Source organism: Xiphias gladius, chromosome 13 (genome assembly GCF_016859285.1).
Source record: "Xiphias gladius isolate SHS-SW01 ecotype Sanya breed wild chromosome 13, ASM1685928v1, whole genome shotgun sequence".
NCBI lineage: Eukaryota > Metazoa > Chordata > Actinopteri > Istiophoriformes > Xiphiidae > Xiphias > Xiphias gladius.
This window is the reverse complement of record NC_053412.1, coordinates 10731305-10750075: the sequence shown is the minus strand read 5'-3', so window position 1 is coordinate 10750075 and position 18771 is coordinate 10731305. Positions and strand designations below refer to the sequence as shown.

The 18771-nt window shown below is 42.8% G+C and overlaps 1 protein-coding gene across 1 annotated transcript; it reads right to left on the bottom strand.

The window, feature by feature from the left end:
* Positions 1-1949: 1949 nt before the first annotated feature.
* Positions 1950-12570, bottom strand: rp1l1a (rp1 like 1a). Its single transcript, XM_040142632.1, has 14 exons — positions 12346-12570; positions 11656-12045; positions 11287-11551; positions 9714-11107; positions 9266-9338; positions 7653-9214; positions 7413-7613; positions 6941-7313; positions 6129-6895; positions 5922-6083; positions 4569-5546; positions 3950-4486; positions 3314-3898; positions 1950-2426 (listed from the first exon to the last, which is right to left on the bottom strand). The coding sequence occupies exons 1-14, from the start codon at positions 12568-12570 to the stop codon at positions 1950-1952; spliced, it is 7989 nt and encodes a 2662-aa protein (XP_039998566.1).
* Positions 12571-18771: the final 6201 nt, after the last annotated feature.

The window sequence follows — 18771 nt, the reverse complement described above, 5'->3', positions numbered from 1 at the left end:
GGGAGTAAGCCTAGAGCCCAGCTCACTCAGCTTGGTTTGGGTTATATGAGAGAAAAAACTTCTTAGGGGTCTTAAAAGTATATTTTCCAGCAAGACCAGCTTTGATCCATTACAGAGTCCTTTGCATGCTCTCTGATTCTGCTCAAGAGCCACTGCCAGAGAGAGGAGATGTCAAGAAACAAAAGATAGCCACTTAACCACGATCTCCCCCTCTTTTTCTGTTGATCTACCCTCATATAACCACGGCTACAGTAAGGCATCAGTAACACGCTTCACGCTGTTGTTCCACATGGCTGGTTATGCAAACCCCATCTGAATCTACAGCATGTAACACACACACCTAAGAAGAGCAGCAGAGACAGGTTTACATCAAACTGAAATTCAGACTGTTGCCCTCTGGCATTTACTGCAGATATTTTTGTGTGTCAGAAACACAAATATATGCTCAGTGTTGTGCTAAATTGTGCAAGGTTTTTTTTTTACTACATTCCTGGGAAAAGAAATAGATGTACAATAAATGGTCATGGCAATTTAACTACATAAATATAATGAAGTACAGTTTCTGAAAAGAGTTTACACAAGAGCATGTTTATAAGGAAAACGCAATCTGACTATCAAAGTGCAAGATAACATGATAAAGATACTAAAATACAGGCTGTGACTTGGAGTAAGTTCCTTTTTTCTAGAAAGTAAAGTAAATCAAAAGTAACTTACAGGAATAGTTCAACATTTTGAAAAATAACCTTATTCACTTTCTTGCTGAAAGTTAACATGAAGCTAGAGCAAGGAGTTAATTATCTTAGATATGCTAGCATAAAGCCTAGAAACAAGGGGGGAACAGCTAGCCTGGCTCTAAAGGTCGCAAATTAACGCACTGTGTCTGGCCTGGCAACCTTATGATAACGACAAGGTTCAAGTCACTGCGATAAAATATAGCACATAAATCCCTCTAGAACTCCAACTTGTCATTTTAACATTTAGGTTTTTCTTTTAAAAGATTAAACAAACAAGATATAACGTGAAATTAGCTTAGACGTGTTAGTAGGCTATTTTTATTTTATCGTGGAACAGAGCCAGGCTAGCAGTTTCCTCCTGTTTTGAGTTTTTATGCTAGCTAAGCTAACCATCTCGTGGCTCTAGCTTTATATTTAGCGTACAGATATGAGAGTCCTATCTTCATCTTTTCATCTAACTAGTGAGACAGCATTTTCCCAAAAAGTCTAAGTATTACTTTAAGGTAATCAGATTAAATCAGAGAGCTTGAGTAAGTTTAGACCGAGAATATCTTAACAGACTAACAGACTAAGTAATAGGAGATGACCAAAGCAACCTTGCTGTCCAAACCCCTGAAAATCCAGCACTGACTTAATGAGACAAGCCCAAAAATAGACAAATAACTGAACTGATACACAAACCAGGTATCAGTGCAGTGTTTCTCTCAAACACTACTGAAACATTAAATTAAAATATAACTTATCTCCGAGGTACTTTGTATATTAATGGCTATATGATTCAATAAATCATTAAACCTGTGGACCACTGAACACAAGAGAGTTCACGTAATAATGTACACCCATAGGTGTCAAAAATGTTTTTGTTTTTTTTAGTTTAAAAAAGGTAACTTATTTGTACATATACAGTACAGGAATAAATACATACAAGAAGGTTCAAAAATGTACAAATAACCATTACAAATGTAATTCATATAATTAAATAGGATAAGGTGGTGGTTTCAAGTTTCAAGATTCTACACATAAATCACTATGACTCCTCCTACACTGGATCTGGAGTGATAAAGTGCTTCAAGTGTTTGAGTCTTTGTTTTCGGTTCCAGTTTTTTAACCCACATAACTGTACCTGTGTAACCCCTGACAGAGCAAGGTTTTGTGGAAGTCTTGGACCCTTTCGAAGTCTGTGAATTCACACTACAATTTTGGTTTCTGTGTGAGTTAAAAGTTATCCAGTTCGACGTCACTCTCCTTGGGTTTGCGCCGTTTATCCCTGGCTGCCGACCGGCTCCTTCTCTGGCTTGTACCACCACCAGTGGATACACCCGTTTTGGGCACTTCAACGGAGCTTACAGGGTTCAGGCGCGAATCCATGTCAATGTCCTCCAAGGAGCCGAGCTGACACTCCACAGAGGTCCTGGTGAACTGATGCAGGAGAGCACCAACTACCCTTTTGTTGCTGTTCACCGCCTCCTCATCCTCTTCCTCAGGCTTGAACTCCTCCACAGCATCCCCCACAACCTCCTCCTCAACTCCATCTCTCCCTCCCTCTATCTCCTCGTCTCCTGGGGTTCCAGCACCGTCGCGTCCCGATTCGTCTGCACTGGTGTCACTTGGATGTTTGTTGTCGGTGTCCGAGTCTTCGGCGTCTGCCTCCTCTCCCTCAGTCACACAGACAGCTGGAGCCGCCCCCTGGTCCTGAGGGTTGAACAAGATAACAGTCAATTATCTTTGAAGAGTTGTAATGAACTAAATGGAGTAGTGCTCGTGCAGGTAAGTGTCACGGATTACAGCTACAAGTTAATTTCAAAGCAAGCAAAAATCTAATGGTTGGTATTAGACTTAGTTTCACTTAATCAACGCATTATGTCTGCAGTAAAAAAATGGAATAATACACTGAACCTTAACTGGTTTCAATTTCTGTGTGAGTGTGTGTCAAACAAGGTGAGAACACGTTGATTTACGAGACCTTGGTAAAAAGAAGGTTTTTCTCAAACAGTTGGTGACTGACAATAAGAGTAGATGTGGAAGCTCTGCATTGCTGCCAAACAAAACAGATTTGTTCCGTCTATCTAATTGGATAGTGAGATTATCTTTTGCCACCGGCTTAGAATTAGCAGTGAGGCTGCAGTAGGTCAGATTCCTCTTAAAGATACAGTAGACTTTAACCCCGCGGCCATGTTCAGGTACTCGGTGTCTTAAATTGGTATTCATAAATAGATACTGATTTTCAGTTTTACAGTAAGACTTCCTGTCCGTCTACACACTTTGATGGATGTTTAGAATTTTTTTATTTTTGATAATCATTTTAAATTGGCTTGAAAACTTGTCTGTTCACGTTTATTACCACATCTGACTTCTATTTGGCAATGCTGCTAAATTCCAAGAAGGCAGCACTTAACTTGATGAGTCCAATGTTATTCTTACCGAAAGACATAAAATAACCCAAGTGGTAATAAACTGTAATCATGTACATGGACTAATTTCGACTGGTATTTTGGTTCAGTTTTAGCAGTTAGAAAGTTTTCTCTTCTCATAGTGTTCTCTTTTAGTTAGAATAATTACTGAATAGGATTCATCCTTACCTGTGGCGAGGCTGTTTCCTCCTCAGCTGACTCCATTTCCTGCTCCTCACTTTTTCTTCCCTTTCCATCCTCATGTGACTCCCCCTCTCCGGTGGCATCATTCCCATCATCCTCATCCTCCGCCTCTGTCGATGCACTGACGTTTCCCTCCACAAACTCCTCTACCAGCGTCGATTCTTCATTTGCCGCATTTCTTCCAGCAGTGTCATCGTCTATCTCCCCTATCTCCTCTTCTTTTCCATGGTTCCTGCCTGTCGTTTCTTCTTCCTCGGGCTTAAAATCAGACACCTCACACTCTTGCACCTCTGCCTCCTCCTTCTCACCATTTTCAATGATCTCTCCTTCACCTGCTGTTGCGTCTCTAACTGTCTCGTTGTCACTGTCCTCTTCCCCAGTTCCTGTCTCGCCCTCGTTGTCTAGTGTCTCATTTTCTCCTGTCTCTTCTTCATCGTCTACGTTCTCCCGCTCTTCCTCCCCTCCTGTCTCTTCATCATCTGCTGATTTATCCTCACCTGTGTTGTCGCTAGTTTCCTCAGCCTCTTCTTCCTCTTTTGCCTTGTCACTCTCCTCCTCATTTCTGGCATACTGGCATTGACATTCTGCCTCCCCCTCTTCCTCCTCCTCCTCTCCATTTACTGATGCCTCCTCCTCTCCAGTTTCCTCACCACCTGTCTGTCCCTCTTCCAGCACCTCCTCACCTACACCATTTTCTTCCTTTTCAGCTTCTATCTCCTCTTCCTCTCCTGCCTCAACCCAATCTTCTTCTTGTCCTATCTCCTCTCCCTCCTCTGGGATTGTCTCCTCTAAAACAACTTCAGCTTTAATATCCTCTTTAGTTTCATCTTCCTCCTCTTCCTCCCGCACTACCTCTAAATTCCTCCCCTCCTCATCTGAGATCACTATGTCACCCTCCACGTCTACGGATTGGGGCTTGGCTGCAGTTGCAGGCAATGGGCTTTTCTTCAGCTGAAGTATCTTAAGGAGGTCAAACTCCATCATCACTGGTGCTTCGGCTGCCATTGGGTTGATTTTGAGAGGCCGGGCGGCCATTTTCTTGCGGACACAAGCATCGCAGGGGCAGTACTCATCGTCGCTTCGCTGGTCGCTGAAGTCACCTGTCATCTCTCCATCGCTGAGAGAGTCAGCGGTTTTCACTGATTGGTTCTTCATGACCTGAAAAATAAATCAACATCATCTTTCTGCATTCAAGCAGCAGTATCTTGTTAGATGTAAAGAATATTTGTGGTTGATTTACCTTTAACATTTGACGCCTCTTCTCTGTCATGGTGGACTCCCTGGAGAGGTTCCCTCCTTGTGGCGGCCGGGGGATCCTCCCCCCTCTGCCAGCTCGACTCTGAATCTTCCTCATCTCACGTTCGACACTGCTCTGGATGCGCCGACTCACCTCGTCCCTGAGCTCAGAGATCATTGTGTCCAGGACTAGGCTGTCGTCAAGGTCCCAGCGAACCTTAAATTCTGCCATAGCGTTAATATAGTGGTTTATGAACTGTTTTTCCAGCTTCTTCAATAGGTGCAAGACCCAAACTGGATCAGGGTCTTGAGATAGTCTTTTGGACAAGGGTGCTCGCAGGACAGTCGGGGGTGTGCTTGAACTGGAGTCCTCCAATGTCTCTTGCTCATTATCAGTGGGGGACTTGGAGCTGTCGTTGCCAGAGCTCTTGTCCGACGATGATGGGTTCTCAGTGGCTTTTGGACTGTCCAGACTTGGAGGGACTGTACTTTGTTCTTCACCCTGCAACTGTTCCTCTGCTATGTCCGTTGTTTCTTGCTCTGTGGTTGTCTCCTCTGGTTCTGCCTCAATTTCCTTATCTCCTGCCTCTGCATTCCTTTCCTCATCCTCTTTTACAACCTTTTCTGCTCCCTCATCCTCATGTAAAGATTCTGTCTCCTTTGCAGGTGTTTCATCTCCACCTTGATTTCCATTCTCCTTTCCTGATCCACCAGAGCCACTGCTCATATCCACCCCAGATGAGGACCTCGGAGGTGTCACCTGCTCTTTGCCAACATCCTTGACCTTCTTGGTCTCACTTTGCCTGGGTTCAGTGAGCCAGAGGGATTGAAGGATGCCCATAATATCTTCATACTGCTGGTTGCGGTCTTTCTGTTGGTCACAGCCAGGGCTCACTGCGGGCTCAATGAGCTGGAGCTGGGCCAAACAGTCCAAGAGCCCTCTAGCTGATGTACTCAGTCTCCGACCATAAACTGGAGACACCTATAGAAGACAGCAAATGTAGAAGAATACCAATTATCTACATGTAACATACATAACATTGATACTTGACAATGATAACATAAAATAAAAATGTCCAACATTCTCTTTTCCTGCTTTTATCTGTTTTATAATCATGTTTATAATTGTAAGTTAAACATGTTTGGGCTTTAGACTGTTCTCACACAATCTGATTAATTGATTGATTGATAAAATACACATTAACCATATTGCAAATAGTTGTTAGATGCAGCCTTAATAGTTACATCCTAAAGACACAGAAACCTTAGTAGCTTTTGTGTTTATTCCGTAAAAAATACAATAAGATTATCACATGATTATATAGACAAGAAATCTATTGGTAAGTCCTTGGCTTACCTCCGGCATGCTCCGGCATCGACCCAGAGAAGAGCTCAGAAGAACTTTCATCACAGCTACTGAAGAGTGCCAGTTCCTTGGCTGAGAATTACCACTCAACAAAAGAGTGTTGGGGTGAGAAGAAGTCCCCACTGCATCATTTGGGGCTGGATCTGAACTCTTCTCCTCTTCTGCTGCATCACATTTAGCATCTCCCTCTTTCTCTACTCCCTCTTCAGCCTCAGTTTTCTCCTCCTTGTCCACATTCTCATCTTCAGGACTCTCCCCCTCCTTTCCTACCTCTTCTCCAGGTTTATCTTCCAGGTCCTTCTGCTCACTCTCGTTTAGCTCTTCGCCAAGTGCCAGCATGCTGCTATTAGCAGGGATGCTTCGCAGCCAATCGCTAACAACCTCATTAGGGGAAGCATTGGGTAGACAGGCAGGCGTCAGTTCTTGCTCATCCTTCATATCCTTCTGGTTCCTGATTCTCTGACACCTTGCACTTTTCTCACTCCTAGTCTTGTCGCTGGATTTGCTGGCCTTCGACTGTCGGCTGTGTGGACATGTAGCTATGGTTTCCTTAAGCAGGTCAGCAGCAGACAGAGAGTGAAGCAGAGTGCTTTCGCTACATGTGTCCACTTTGCTGCATAGTCTGGAGCTGTGTAAGGGACAGGGGTTAGAGGGTTTGATAAGTGCTTCTTTCTTTTGAGAACTGGATGTTTTGAAACTGCCACAATCACTTCCCACATTAGATTTGGCCTTTTGACCTTTGACTGAAGTCAGATTGTCTGATTTGACTGAATCTTCTCCTTTACTTTGCTTTGAAGCTTTCATTTTTGATCCTGATTGAGCCGAAAATGCAGACTCAGGCCTGAGACAACATGGACTCTTGGAGTGAACACTGGCTTTCTTGTCTTCTGAAATATCTTCTTTCCCTTTGGCCTCACTAGCGGGCCTACTGATGTTCTGGTTTTCATTGTAATTATTTGCTGAATCTCCAACAGGTGTTTTTGCTGCATTGGCATTTTTAGCGCTGGGACTTGCAGGGGATTTTTTTCGAACTTTAGCACTTGCTGATGAGATTGCAGATGAGGTTCTGTTGTCGGGGGCATCCAGATTGCTAGCTTTTGATGTTGAAGCAGACTTAACACTTTCTGTTTCAAGGTCATTTCCTGTTGGGCCTACACTAGCATGCTGCTCTTTAGGCTTACTGTCAAGCATATGAGCTGCTGCTTTGAAACTACAGTTACAAGAGGACTTGTGAGACCTGCTGGTTTTGGCTGACAATGCACTGGCTGCTCTTTCTGTTTTCTGCCCTCCACTTTCTTCATCTTCACCACCTCTTGGAGTTTCAATGGTGGGGATATCAACCGCTGGAAGATTTTGAGACAAAGTGCTTTTATTGCCATTATTCTTGGACTTTTGAGACATGGTGGACCCTGTTCCCTCCAAATCTTCCCTCATAGCGGACTCCTTTGGGCTTTTGGGGACATCAGGAGTTGCTGTTTTCACTCGACTCTTACTGTCAGTGTTTGTGTGAAACGAAACAGTGGACTTGCGACTGTCTGAGTCAGCTGTTTCTTGGTCTTCTGGCAACCCAAGAGAGACTGACCCTGAAGACTGTCGACTCAGTGGTTGTTCAGTGCCTCCTGATTCCTTCCTCTGTCTTTTGGAAGAGGAAGATAAGATGCTAGCAGCCTTCTCAGAAGCCTCCTCACTTTTAAGCTCCTCAATATCTTCCCTTTTTTCCACTTCCTTATCCTCCCCCTCCTTTTCAAGTGCTGAAGCTGCTCCACAGTGACATTTGGACCTGCCAGATTTAGCAGAGGTTGTGGAGTGAACCGATAAGGCACTGGGCCCTCTTGTCTCTCTAACACTGGGGCCAGGCAACAATTTTTGCACAGAGGATTGAGGACTGCTGGGGGATGCAGCTGGAACTTTAGGTGAGCGGGTCCTTGGGGAACGTGTCGTTTTGGGCGAGAGTGTTTGGCCAAGAGAACATTCAGAGGATTTACTTCTTGGAGCACTGTCTTCCACAATCTTTTCATCTGCATCTTCTGTTTCAATAACAGCTGTTCCACTATGATTGGGTGAAACATTAGATTTTTCTGATTTGGCTGATGCAGTGCTTGGTGCTCTCTCTGTTGCCTCATTTCCTTCTTCATCAACTCCTTCTGATGTGTTATTGGTAACAACATTTGGACCTGGTGACACTGATTTGAGATTCTTGCTAGGATTTGACTTGTGAGAAGTACTGGATCTCACTGAAGATTTTGACTGTACAGACATGGCACTAGCAACCCGCTCTTGACTTTCATTTTGCTTCTCATCTTTGTTTGTAGATGCTGCACTGTGGTCTGACTTCTGGAACTTGGAGGACTTGGAAGAAGTGTGTGATTTGCCTGACATCGCACTGGGGGTTCTGTTCACCATGCCATCCACATCTGTATTTGAATGTTGAGAATTTGGAGAGGAAGCTGATTTACCACATAATGTGCTGGCAGCCCAGTCCTTAGCATTTTCAACATCTTCTGTATTGTCTTGTCTTATAGAACTTGCTCCTGTGTTGCCATTACAGTTAGATTTATGAGACCTACTGGACCTGGCACTGGCTGCTCTTTCTTCTTTTTCCAATTTGGCAGATATTGCACTTTCTGGCCTCTGCTCATTTTCTTTTTCCTCAGCCTCTTCTTCTATTTTTAAGCTAGGAGATGCCACAGTTTCATTGCCATTAAAGTTAGACTTGTATGACTTTGAAGACTTAACAGACATGTTAGAATGAACTGATCCGGCAGACATTTGAGTTGCTGGTCTTTCTTCTCCATCTCCTTCAGCTTCTGAGCTGGGAGAAAGTGACCTCTCTAAAGCTTTGGTGGACTTAGGGGATTTGTTAGACTTGAAAGACAGATTTGACTTGTCTGACATGTCACTCGCTGCTCTCTCTTCCCCCTCTGTTTCTTCCACCTGTTCTGTTGCTTTGATGGGTTCATCAGCTATCTTGGCACCTGGAGATACTGCTTTTGCACAGTGGCTGCAAGCGGACCTATGAGAAGTGCTGGACTTTGCTGTAACATTTGATTTAGTTGATTTTACTGACAGGGCACTATCAGGGCTTTCTGCCCTGCCAGATTTGGCAGAAGCATTAGATTTAACAGAAAGGCTACTGGGAGCTCTTTTATTTATGTCATCGTCTTCCACAGCAATTTTAGTACTTAATGGACAGTTGGACTTATGAGACTTGACTGAAGCACTGGTCTTTGCAGAAACACCAGATTTGGCTGACAAGGAGCTGATTGCTCTATCTACAGCATTCTCTCCCTCTGCTTCCTCTCTTGTTACCATGTCAGGCACTTCAGCTGTGCCACTACAGTTGGACTTGTGAGACTTTTTGGACTTAACAGACAGGTTGGACTGAGCTGACATGGCGCTGGGAGTTCTCTCCCCCTCTTTGTCACCTGTGACACCAGTAGTACCATTACAGCCCGACTTGTGTGATCTATTGGACCTATGGCTTGTTGCTGATGTGGCGCTAGGAGCCCTTTCGTCCTCTTTTACTGCTGGCTCAGGATTGGATGTCCTGGACATGGCACTAGATGCTCTGTCCTCCATGATATTTGATATTGCAGAGATGCGCCCATGGTTGGTGAGGTTTGTCTTGTTGGATTGTGTTGACACAGCTGAATCGTCTGAGCCATCATCATTACTGCCAATAGTGGCATTCTCTTGCTTGTAGAGTGGTGAGGCAGGATTTGGAGAAGCCGTGTGGGGAGGATTGGACCTCTGTGATGCTATAATATTGGAATCAGAGTTGACCCGACGCTTGCAGCCCCCACAATTAGGGCACACACTAGATTCCCCTGACTTCTGAGAGCCTGCCGAAAGTCCTGTGTGACCAGACAAGACACTAACATCCCTCTTTATCTCTTCATCCTCATCATCCGCTGATCCCTCTTCCTCTGAGTGAGGGGTCTTGGCTTTGCTTGACCTGCAAGAGGCCCTGCTCATTTTGGACTTGGAGCTGAGAGCTTGATCAATCTCCTCTGCTTCAGCTGTTGAGTGTGGGGTGACTGCTCCACACTGACAGGAAGAAGCTGCAGATACGGCCCTGCTTCTTCTCTCTTCACCATCCTTGTGCTTCTTATGTTCTATACAGTTGATGGAACCTGCTGAGACATTGCTTTTTGGCTTGTCGATCAGGTGACGCTCAGAGGTTGGAGATGGTGATGATTCATTGCTATGACAGCACTGTGAGGCGCTGGGTGGCAGATCATCATCCTCATCATCCTGATCCTCTTTCAGTGATTGCAGGACATGTGAGGAGCTGCTGACTGCAGACATCGGACGGCCCCCCTCTTCCTCCATCAGTAGCTCATCCTCGACTGACCTGCTGCTGAGCGGTCGTGTGTTGCTATCCATAGCAATTACTTCACTGCGGCTGCAGCACCGGCTCACCCTGCATACCTCTACATGGGTCTCTCCATCCTGCTCCACCTCTACTCTGCGCTCAACCTGCTCTGTCACACACATCTCCTCCTGGACCAGCTGGCTCTGCTCTGAACCTAAGCCTCCTCCACAGCTGGAGAGCTTTGCTCGGCAGCGCACAACTCTCCTGGAATTACATGATGAAGAAGAGCTAGAGGAGTGTGTATGTCTCATCATAGTGCGGGTGTGGCTAGAAGTACGTGGATGCGGGGGCGGGACAAGAGGCTGTTTGTGGCTGTGTGCTGGATTTTCCCATAAATCGTACTGCTGTTCCTGTCTCTGGTAGCAGCAGGGGCAGTGATTTGCTTCCAATGCATGCTGCAGAGGTTGGTTGGAATAATCCACACCCTCTGGATCAAATAACATGGAATCGGGGTCAGAACAGCTTTCTGATTGGCCCTGCTGCAGGTAATGGGGCTGGACCTGGCTCAGGGGGCAACATTCATTGCTCAGAGATGGGGATTTTTTAATCTGTGTGGACCATTGTATGGTCTCATCATTGTGGAGACGAAAACGAACCCTCATCTCTACTGAGAGGCTGCCATCTTTATTGACAAGCACACGCTTTTCAATGTCATCATTCATTATAGCTGGTCTGGCCTGGGAGCAGGTACTGATCCCATTGCTGTATGATTTCTCTGAAGACAAAGAAAAACGGGTGGAGCGGTTTGAGGAATCAGAACGAGGGTGGATGATGCTCTTTTTGGTTTCCAGACCAAAGTTAACTGAAAGGAGAGTGAGAAAACCACATTTACATGTAAATATTATTTTTTCATTTTTTTTGCTTCTTTTACCACTTTTAAGTATATTGTTGCAGTTGAGGTTTGTGTGTGGGATATTCAACTACCCAATAGTTTCTATATATATGCCTTGTGCCTATATACATTTTGACTGAACAACTTACCATTTTTCTTGCTTTCATGTCCTTCACTGTACTCACTAGCTCTGGATTGACCTCCATGAGGTGGAGATCTTGCCCCTTGTGCAGCAGGAGATCGGGCCCCATTTCCAGGAGTCCTGGGGCCAAGACCAGGGGACCTGCTGCCCAGACCAGGCAGTTTTTCCTCTGAGCTCTTTTTGATAAAGTTTACCAGCATTGGACTAAATGGTTCTCGGCCAACACATACTAAGACACCAGGGCACGTAATCAGGCTCTGCACACTGTCAATCTGGAAACAAATTCACACAGTGTCAGGGGTTAATACTGAAGTGGGTGTCTTCTGCAAAATACTCTTTATTGTAAATATGCATTTAAATACAAATCACTTCTTACCCTGCGTCCCTCTGCAGTGTAGAGCTTGCGGACATGAAACTGCATCACCTCGGACACTTCATCCAGAAAGGCCCTCAGGCTCCTGGTCCTCCTACCCAACACCACGCTCCTCCTCATCCCTGGCTCGCTGTTCTTCACCAGTAGAATCCGTCGCTGCCTGTAAGGAAAATGTCCGGGTGGTGTTGCGGATGAGGTCTCAGGCCGCTGGGGCCTCCGGCTGTGATGGTACCAGATGCTCGGGCGTTTGCTGGCCAGTTCCATGTTGATTGGCTTAGCGTGCCGCCGGTCAGAGCACAGGTAGCAGCCGCCATCCTGGAGCTGCTCCAGGTGTCTGATGGTGTTGGTACCACGGGGGGTGGTTACAGTCCGCACACCAAATGGCAGGGGAACCTGTATGAGGACGCATATATACACAATACATACAATATATAAATACATTTCTACTGTATCTATATACTGTTTATACTGTATTTATCTATCTATTGCTGTTGTGTCTCCAGGTCAAATGTTAACAATAGTAAAATAACTTTTCTTAAATTCTAAGCCGTGCTGTCATGTCAGGTGAAAATTTTACGGAAGTAGAGCTAATGCTGTTGCAGAAGTGACAAGTTGAAAGTGCAGTGCATCTGCATCTTCACAGCCAGCTTCAAAAGAAATCTCTACATCACAGCTGACACCTGTCCCACTAACCTTTTGGGAAAGGTCGTCCAGCAGGGCGTCAAAGCATTTGAAGCTGCGCTTGTGGATAGCCATCCTGACACCCCCAAACTGGCTGTCGCCGCTTCTGTAGAAGGTGATCCGCTTTGCCGGCGTGGCTCTGGCGAGGCGTAAGTTGGAGGGGGGTGGTACTGGGTGGGGTGAGGCATGTTTAGATGGGGGCCGGGGGTCCCACATCCCTGCCTGGACCGAATGCATGCTGTGCTTTCACACACACCTGAGGGATATAGACAAACATGCAACACTCAATCTAAAGAAGTCATTGCATGGTAAAGCAGTTAAAATGGAAAATACTGTATATAATCTACAAAAAGTAATTCAAATGCAAATGTTTTCAATAGATTCGGTTGTCATTTTAGCTTTTTAATGTGTTACATTTGATTTGTAATCACACCCTCAGGGTCACAAGTTGTAATCAGGGTTAGTGTTTGATTGAGGATTCAGGACAGGACATCCACTGACTACCTGACATAATAGGGTGTTACATATGTCATTTGGCTGCAACAGGGGAAAGATTTTGTACAAAGTCATTTCAGAATCAAATCAGTAAGCTACCTGGTGAATATTTTGTTATCTGACAAACCTTTAAGTGTTGCTTTTCAGCATTCACTGCTGTTTAAATGACCAAAAAGGATAAAAATTGCCACAGCTTTCAAAAAGATTTTCCCTTATTCCCATACGCTCAAAATATTCTGTGCCAGTGTTTTGTATGACACATATCAAAAAAACACCAATCACACTATAATCAGAAGATCTCTGCTCATTTTTTTTGGCACAAAAGACCTATGGACTGGAATCAACTTTCAGCATTAAATATTCACATAATTTAAACTGGCAATATCAAATGCAGCTACACGAACATCTACAGCGATGTTAAAGACAGCGTTTCCCACGGTCTGCTATATTTAGTGGAGCGGACTAGCACACATCTAGAAATCCTATTTGGAACGGACGTAAAAAGTATCTGTCCTGCTGCTAAACAGCCAGCATAAACCGGCTTGCATAATGTACAGTACGTAATTAATAGTGTTTCACTTTGCTTTATAAGCTCACAATTTCCTGATCAATACAGTGTTTCAAAATCATAATACATTTCTCATTGGTTTTGATGGGTTCCACAGGTCTGTATGCATGTGGATAATTGTATAATCATACCCATGCTGGAAGAGCTTGAAGCTTAGACAAAACCCAGTTTAAATTGTACACCAAAAACAAATATCCGGCATCACTGATATGAGCAGCAATATAAACTTCTGCAATATAAACAGATGCAGCCTTAATCAGTAGAGGATGCTACGGTGATCCGCCTGGACTGACAACCTTCTTATATTCAATAAAATGTTAATAACGGTAAAGATGACTATTAACTGTGATGCCTTTCAATAACCTATGAAAAAAGGTGCATGTTGTCAGCAGGCTTAGCAGGGTTTTAAGTCCCATGAGGCTAGACTTCAGGCCAAATCACTGCTCTCTCACTGCTCAGTAAACACTGTCAACATGACACTCTGCTTCTTAATCCCTCTTCAGCTCGGCTCTGTCTCTCTTAACAACATCTTACATCTAAAACATCCATCCATCCATCCATTTGCTGTTGTCTTTGAGGGAAATGAGTCAGTTTAATATAATATTTAACACGTGTTAACTACAAAATTAGTTAATCTGAACGCATGTTAACTACATGATTTTTAAATGAGCCTTTGCAGCATATCATTGGTTTCCAAGGTGACGCATTGCAAACAAACAGTTCCTGAAGCTCAAATCTAACTAGCTCTGAAAGGGATAATAATACATATGAACTGGGAGACAAGGTTCCTGGAGGAGCGTGATAAAGAGGACAGACATTGCTATTTATTTTCTAGTCATTACGAAAGACCAGCGAAACAGTGATGAAGGGGAATATAGTTTACTGCAGGACTTAAAGAAGGTCTTTAACCTTTAGGATTTATTGAGGATTCATGTTGTTCTGACCTGTAGAAAGAGCTGAACAGGCTAAGAACTCAGTTTTGAGTTATTTTCCCTGCTGAGGCCCAAATAGGCAACTTAATCCAACATTGTGAGAGGTTACAGTCTACACACACTGCAATTTACATACATTTAACTTTCATACACATTCAGTTACAGTATTATTAGTCCAGTCTACATTCTTCTTGTTCACACTTCCTAACATTTAAGAGACTATAAGTGTATAGCAGGGCTGCAACTAACAAACATTATTATCAGTTAATTTGCAGATTATTTTCTTAAATAATAGATTAATGGACCTATAAAATAGAATGTATTTATCCATAGACTAGGGGGATGAATTCAATAGCTTGCTCTGATATCCTAGACTATTCAGTTTACTGTCTTCTATGACAAATCAAGCTGTAAATGTTCACATTTGAGAAGCTGGAGCCAACACATTTTTGGCATTTTTTCTTAAATGTACGGCACAATTTTTTGGTAGCTTTGATACAGAGCTCTAAAAATAGAACATTTTAACACAAAGTTTCATCCTGAGTCACATGCACCAGCCCTTTGAACATAAAACAATGAGCTGAGGCACAAAACATGACAAATCATAAAATAACCAATATGCAACAACAGGTGATTGCTATATACTATATATAACTACAGAACCTCTTTTACCACTACATAATCAGCTCTAAATCCATTTTAGCAAATTATATCGCTCTATATTATTTTACCACTAAGCCATTGTTGCTACATTTTAACTACAGACCCGTCTTTATAAATGTAATAACCAAAAAAGAACCATTTTTACCACCATTTACCAATTTAAGACAATTTTAATTTGTATAACTACTTAAGAACAATTTCTACAACTAATTTGACCACTATTTATGCACTTAACCATTTTTACACCAGTTTACCTCTATCTATTAGTTACACTACTCACATATTCAGGAAACATGGTCCAAAGAGATGTGAAAAAGCTGGAGGGGAACTGTTTCTATCCGTGCAGGGTCTGACCGGTCGAGTCAGACCTGGAGTTGGCACTACGTGTGTGAATGTGCGTATATATATGTGTGTGTATGCGGCGGCTATCTTCTCTGCAACCTGAGTCATACACCTAGATGTTGATACAGCAGAGCCCCCGGCTCCACAGCCCTCTGGGTAAAATGGCAGGCGGTAATCGGGCACAAGGAGGAGGGAGGGGTGGGTGGGGAGAAGAGAAATGGCGAGAGGACAGGAGGGGAGAAAGGCTAAGGATAGAATGAAAAGCCTGCTTAAGAACGGGCGTGTGTGTGCGTGTGTGTGTGTATGTTGGGGGGGGTTGCTATGTTGAGGCCAAGATGGTGGAGACAAGTGATGTTCTTATGCATGCCAAACCTGACCTGGAGAAGAAGAGCATGCTAATTTGCAATTTAGATTTTTTGTTTTAACTTGTGTGGGAGCACAAAATTACCACAATTAGTTACCACAGGCAAGTATAATAAGGATAATTTGGCACTTGCCTGTAATTGAAATGTTCCTACAGTTAGAGTTGATGATGAAAGTTGATGATTGTCAAACAAAAATGATCATTTATCGGGATGAAATGTTCATGTATCCATTGCAACTTTAGCTGAGATTTCTAGTAGTCTGTTTGTAGTTGGCAGGATACAAAGGTTTTACTTTGAAATCAGAGATCTTAGACTTTCAGTACACGTTGCTCACCCTTTTTATGTCTTCCTCACACACACAAAAGCTCGACTCTAGTTGGAGAGGATTGTAATTACAGACAATCTGTCTGACAGCAGGGTGCCTCCTGTCTAGAAATCACCAAAAACACCAACTGCTCCTTTGTCATGGCAAACCGCTTATTATTAGTGGAAGAGTGACGGAAAATCGATAATGAACAATTCATGACCACTTAGTCATCATAATCAGGCAAAATCCCATTATTATGTGCAAAAACCATTTACAATTTATTTTTACACCTCTTTTTTTTATCCTGTTTAAATGACCTTACAGTATATGACAAAGAGTTGCAGTGTATTTGGGGAATGAAAATGGAATTATAGCCTTATAGATGATGTGCAATGTAACTTTTGGATAGTGGGAAAGAGGTAAAGGGAAAGCAGGTTTTTTAAGTGACTCTAAAATCCTATCTGCTGATCCATTAATACCAAAATTGGCCTGAACTTAATAGTGGCATCACCTGTGAGGCATCTGTCAGACAAACAGACAGAGAGAGAGCCCCCTAGTGGCTACAGTCTGTGTTGCATCTTCGTCAGTGTTGGAATAAGTATTCAGATCCTTTACTTAAATGAAAGTAGCAATACTGTCATGGAAGTATACTCGATTAAAAGGCCAGAATTCAACATTATCAGTAAAATATATCCAAAAAAGACAATATTGTTTATTATTACTGATGCATTATCATGTATGTATTCATTGTTGTAGCTGGTTGAGCTAGAGTTTATTTCAGCTATTTTATACTGTATGCTTTTGCCAAGTATAATAATGTATCAAGCAATATAAGATGATCATATGTTTGTATATGTGAAATCTTGGTAAGCGAAGTACCCACACAGGTCATAGCAACTGTGTGGACCCTTCACACCCACACAGGTGTTATGACTTATTCTGGCTGGTTAGACGCCTGCTCAGTGTGAAGCTGGTGGGGTTATACTCGTTACACTGAGATATAGTGAATCTGTTAGCAAACATCTGCGTATTACACGTCCAGCAGATGTGCTTTTGGCATTTTGTTTCTGGCACACCTGGTGAATGTAAGTCCAATATTAAAAATTCTTTTAGCACTATTTTTGTTCTCCACCACCTACTGAGGAAAATATGTGGCTCTTTAGCTGCTAAATGCTTTGCTAATGTTCACCAGCTAATTACTCTGCCTGTCTACTGTTTGGTGCTGGGCAAGCAGTGTACCATTGATTTATCTGAGACTTTTTCACTGAAAAAAGCTGGAAATGACAATGATGACAGTGGTGAAACTGAACCAAAAGAGTAAAGCTGCTGGCCATAAAACCAAAACAATGAGCTTAAAGATGCTAAATCTCTCTATCAAAATGAGATTAATTATCTGTGAATTTGTCGTTTCAAGAGACCCCTTTCATATTACACATAGCCATTTGACCCATTGTTAAAATGAAAATATTGATTATAGCAGCTTTAAATAGAGTACTTGAGTGAATGTTCTTCATTAAATATAACAGTTGAATGAATGAGGTAACTCTACCATGGTGAACTCTGTTTCATTATTTGTTGTTAAAAAGTGAAAATAAACAAATCTAATGTATTTAAAATAAGTACATAATTCACATGGGTAGCATGTTGAAAGCCGGATTATTTAAAATAGTTATGAGGAAAACATTTTGTGCTCCATTTGGTTTAGGTTCAGTCCAATAAAATTCAGGTGTTTCTCAAAATTTTGTGGTTTAAATCTACAAAATAAGACCCAGGGTAAAAAATAATTTTAGAAGCAACAAATTGAGGGCTTATTCAACAGCCCTTCAAACTTTCAAATTCAGTAAGAGCAGTCTCTCTTCCTGCTCATCAGGAACACCATATTACAGAGTGAACTAGGGGTGCTTTAAAAGACAAAAAAAATCTCACAAAACTATCTTTTTCTCAATCTACAGTACACTTTTTTGTGCTTTTGATAACAAAAATATAAGAGATCTTGTTTTACTGTGCAAATTATTGCATAATTGAGATTTATGTAACTCATATTTCATCAACCCGTATCTGCTTCACAGCCTTGATGAGGGACAGGGAAAGAGTAGGTGGAAGACAGGAAGTCAGGAATGAGTAGTTCCTGTGCCGACAGGATCGAGGCATCAAAGTGAATCATAAAGCAACTGGTCTCTGGAAAACTGTTGCTGCTAATAGGTATTCCTTGAGGATAAATCAAGTAATTCATCACTTCTGTACTGTGTCTGTTGATGTTACACAACTGCATTTTGGCAGAGACACTTCATCCTGCAGGAACCGAAACTCTTATGTTTTAAAACCTATCCCTTCCTCCATGTGTTAGAGATAGCTACTGACCTTTTTTCTTCTTCAAAAAATAAGAAAACTAACTGAAGTTCTGTCAGTGCTGAAGCTTAAATGGGTGAGTCAGCAGGACAAAGGCAGAAGACAGCAGAGGAGAGATTATGAGGTGTGAGGCCTACTTTTGGAGGTCCACTCACTTCTCTTTGTACCTGCTCAATCCCACCTGCTCTCAATGTCTTACCCCATCAGCAGGTGTGTGTGTGTGTGTGTGTGACTCACCTCATCCTAACAATTGGATCACACACACAAATAAATATACGGTAAATATGTAAATGGTAATAAACTTTTCAGTGGTGTTTAAACAAGGGCCGCCTCCTCTTTCAAAACACACACACAACGAGGGAGTTAAAATGCCAGGATACAGCATAGACAGCGTCCATTCACAGGTACACACAAGGA

Bases quoted from the DNA above. Each gene is read 5' to 3' on its own strand.
- rp1l1a (XM_040142632.1), bottom strand. From the start codon at position 12,570: ATGCATTCGGTCCAGGCAGGGATGTGGGACCCCCGGCCCCCATCTAAA. The intron at 9,215-9,265 runs GTGGCACAGCTG...AAGCAGAGGGAG, and splicing joins GTCTCACAAGTCCAACTGTA to AGAATGCTGTAGATAGAGCA. The intron at 6,084-6,128 runs GTAGAGAAAGAG...GCAGAAGAGGAG, and splicing joins AAACTGAGGCTGAAGAGGGA to AAGAGTTCAGATCCAGCCCC.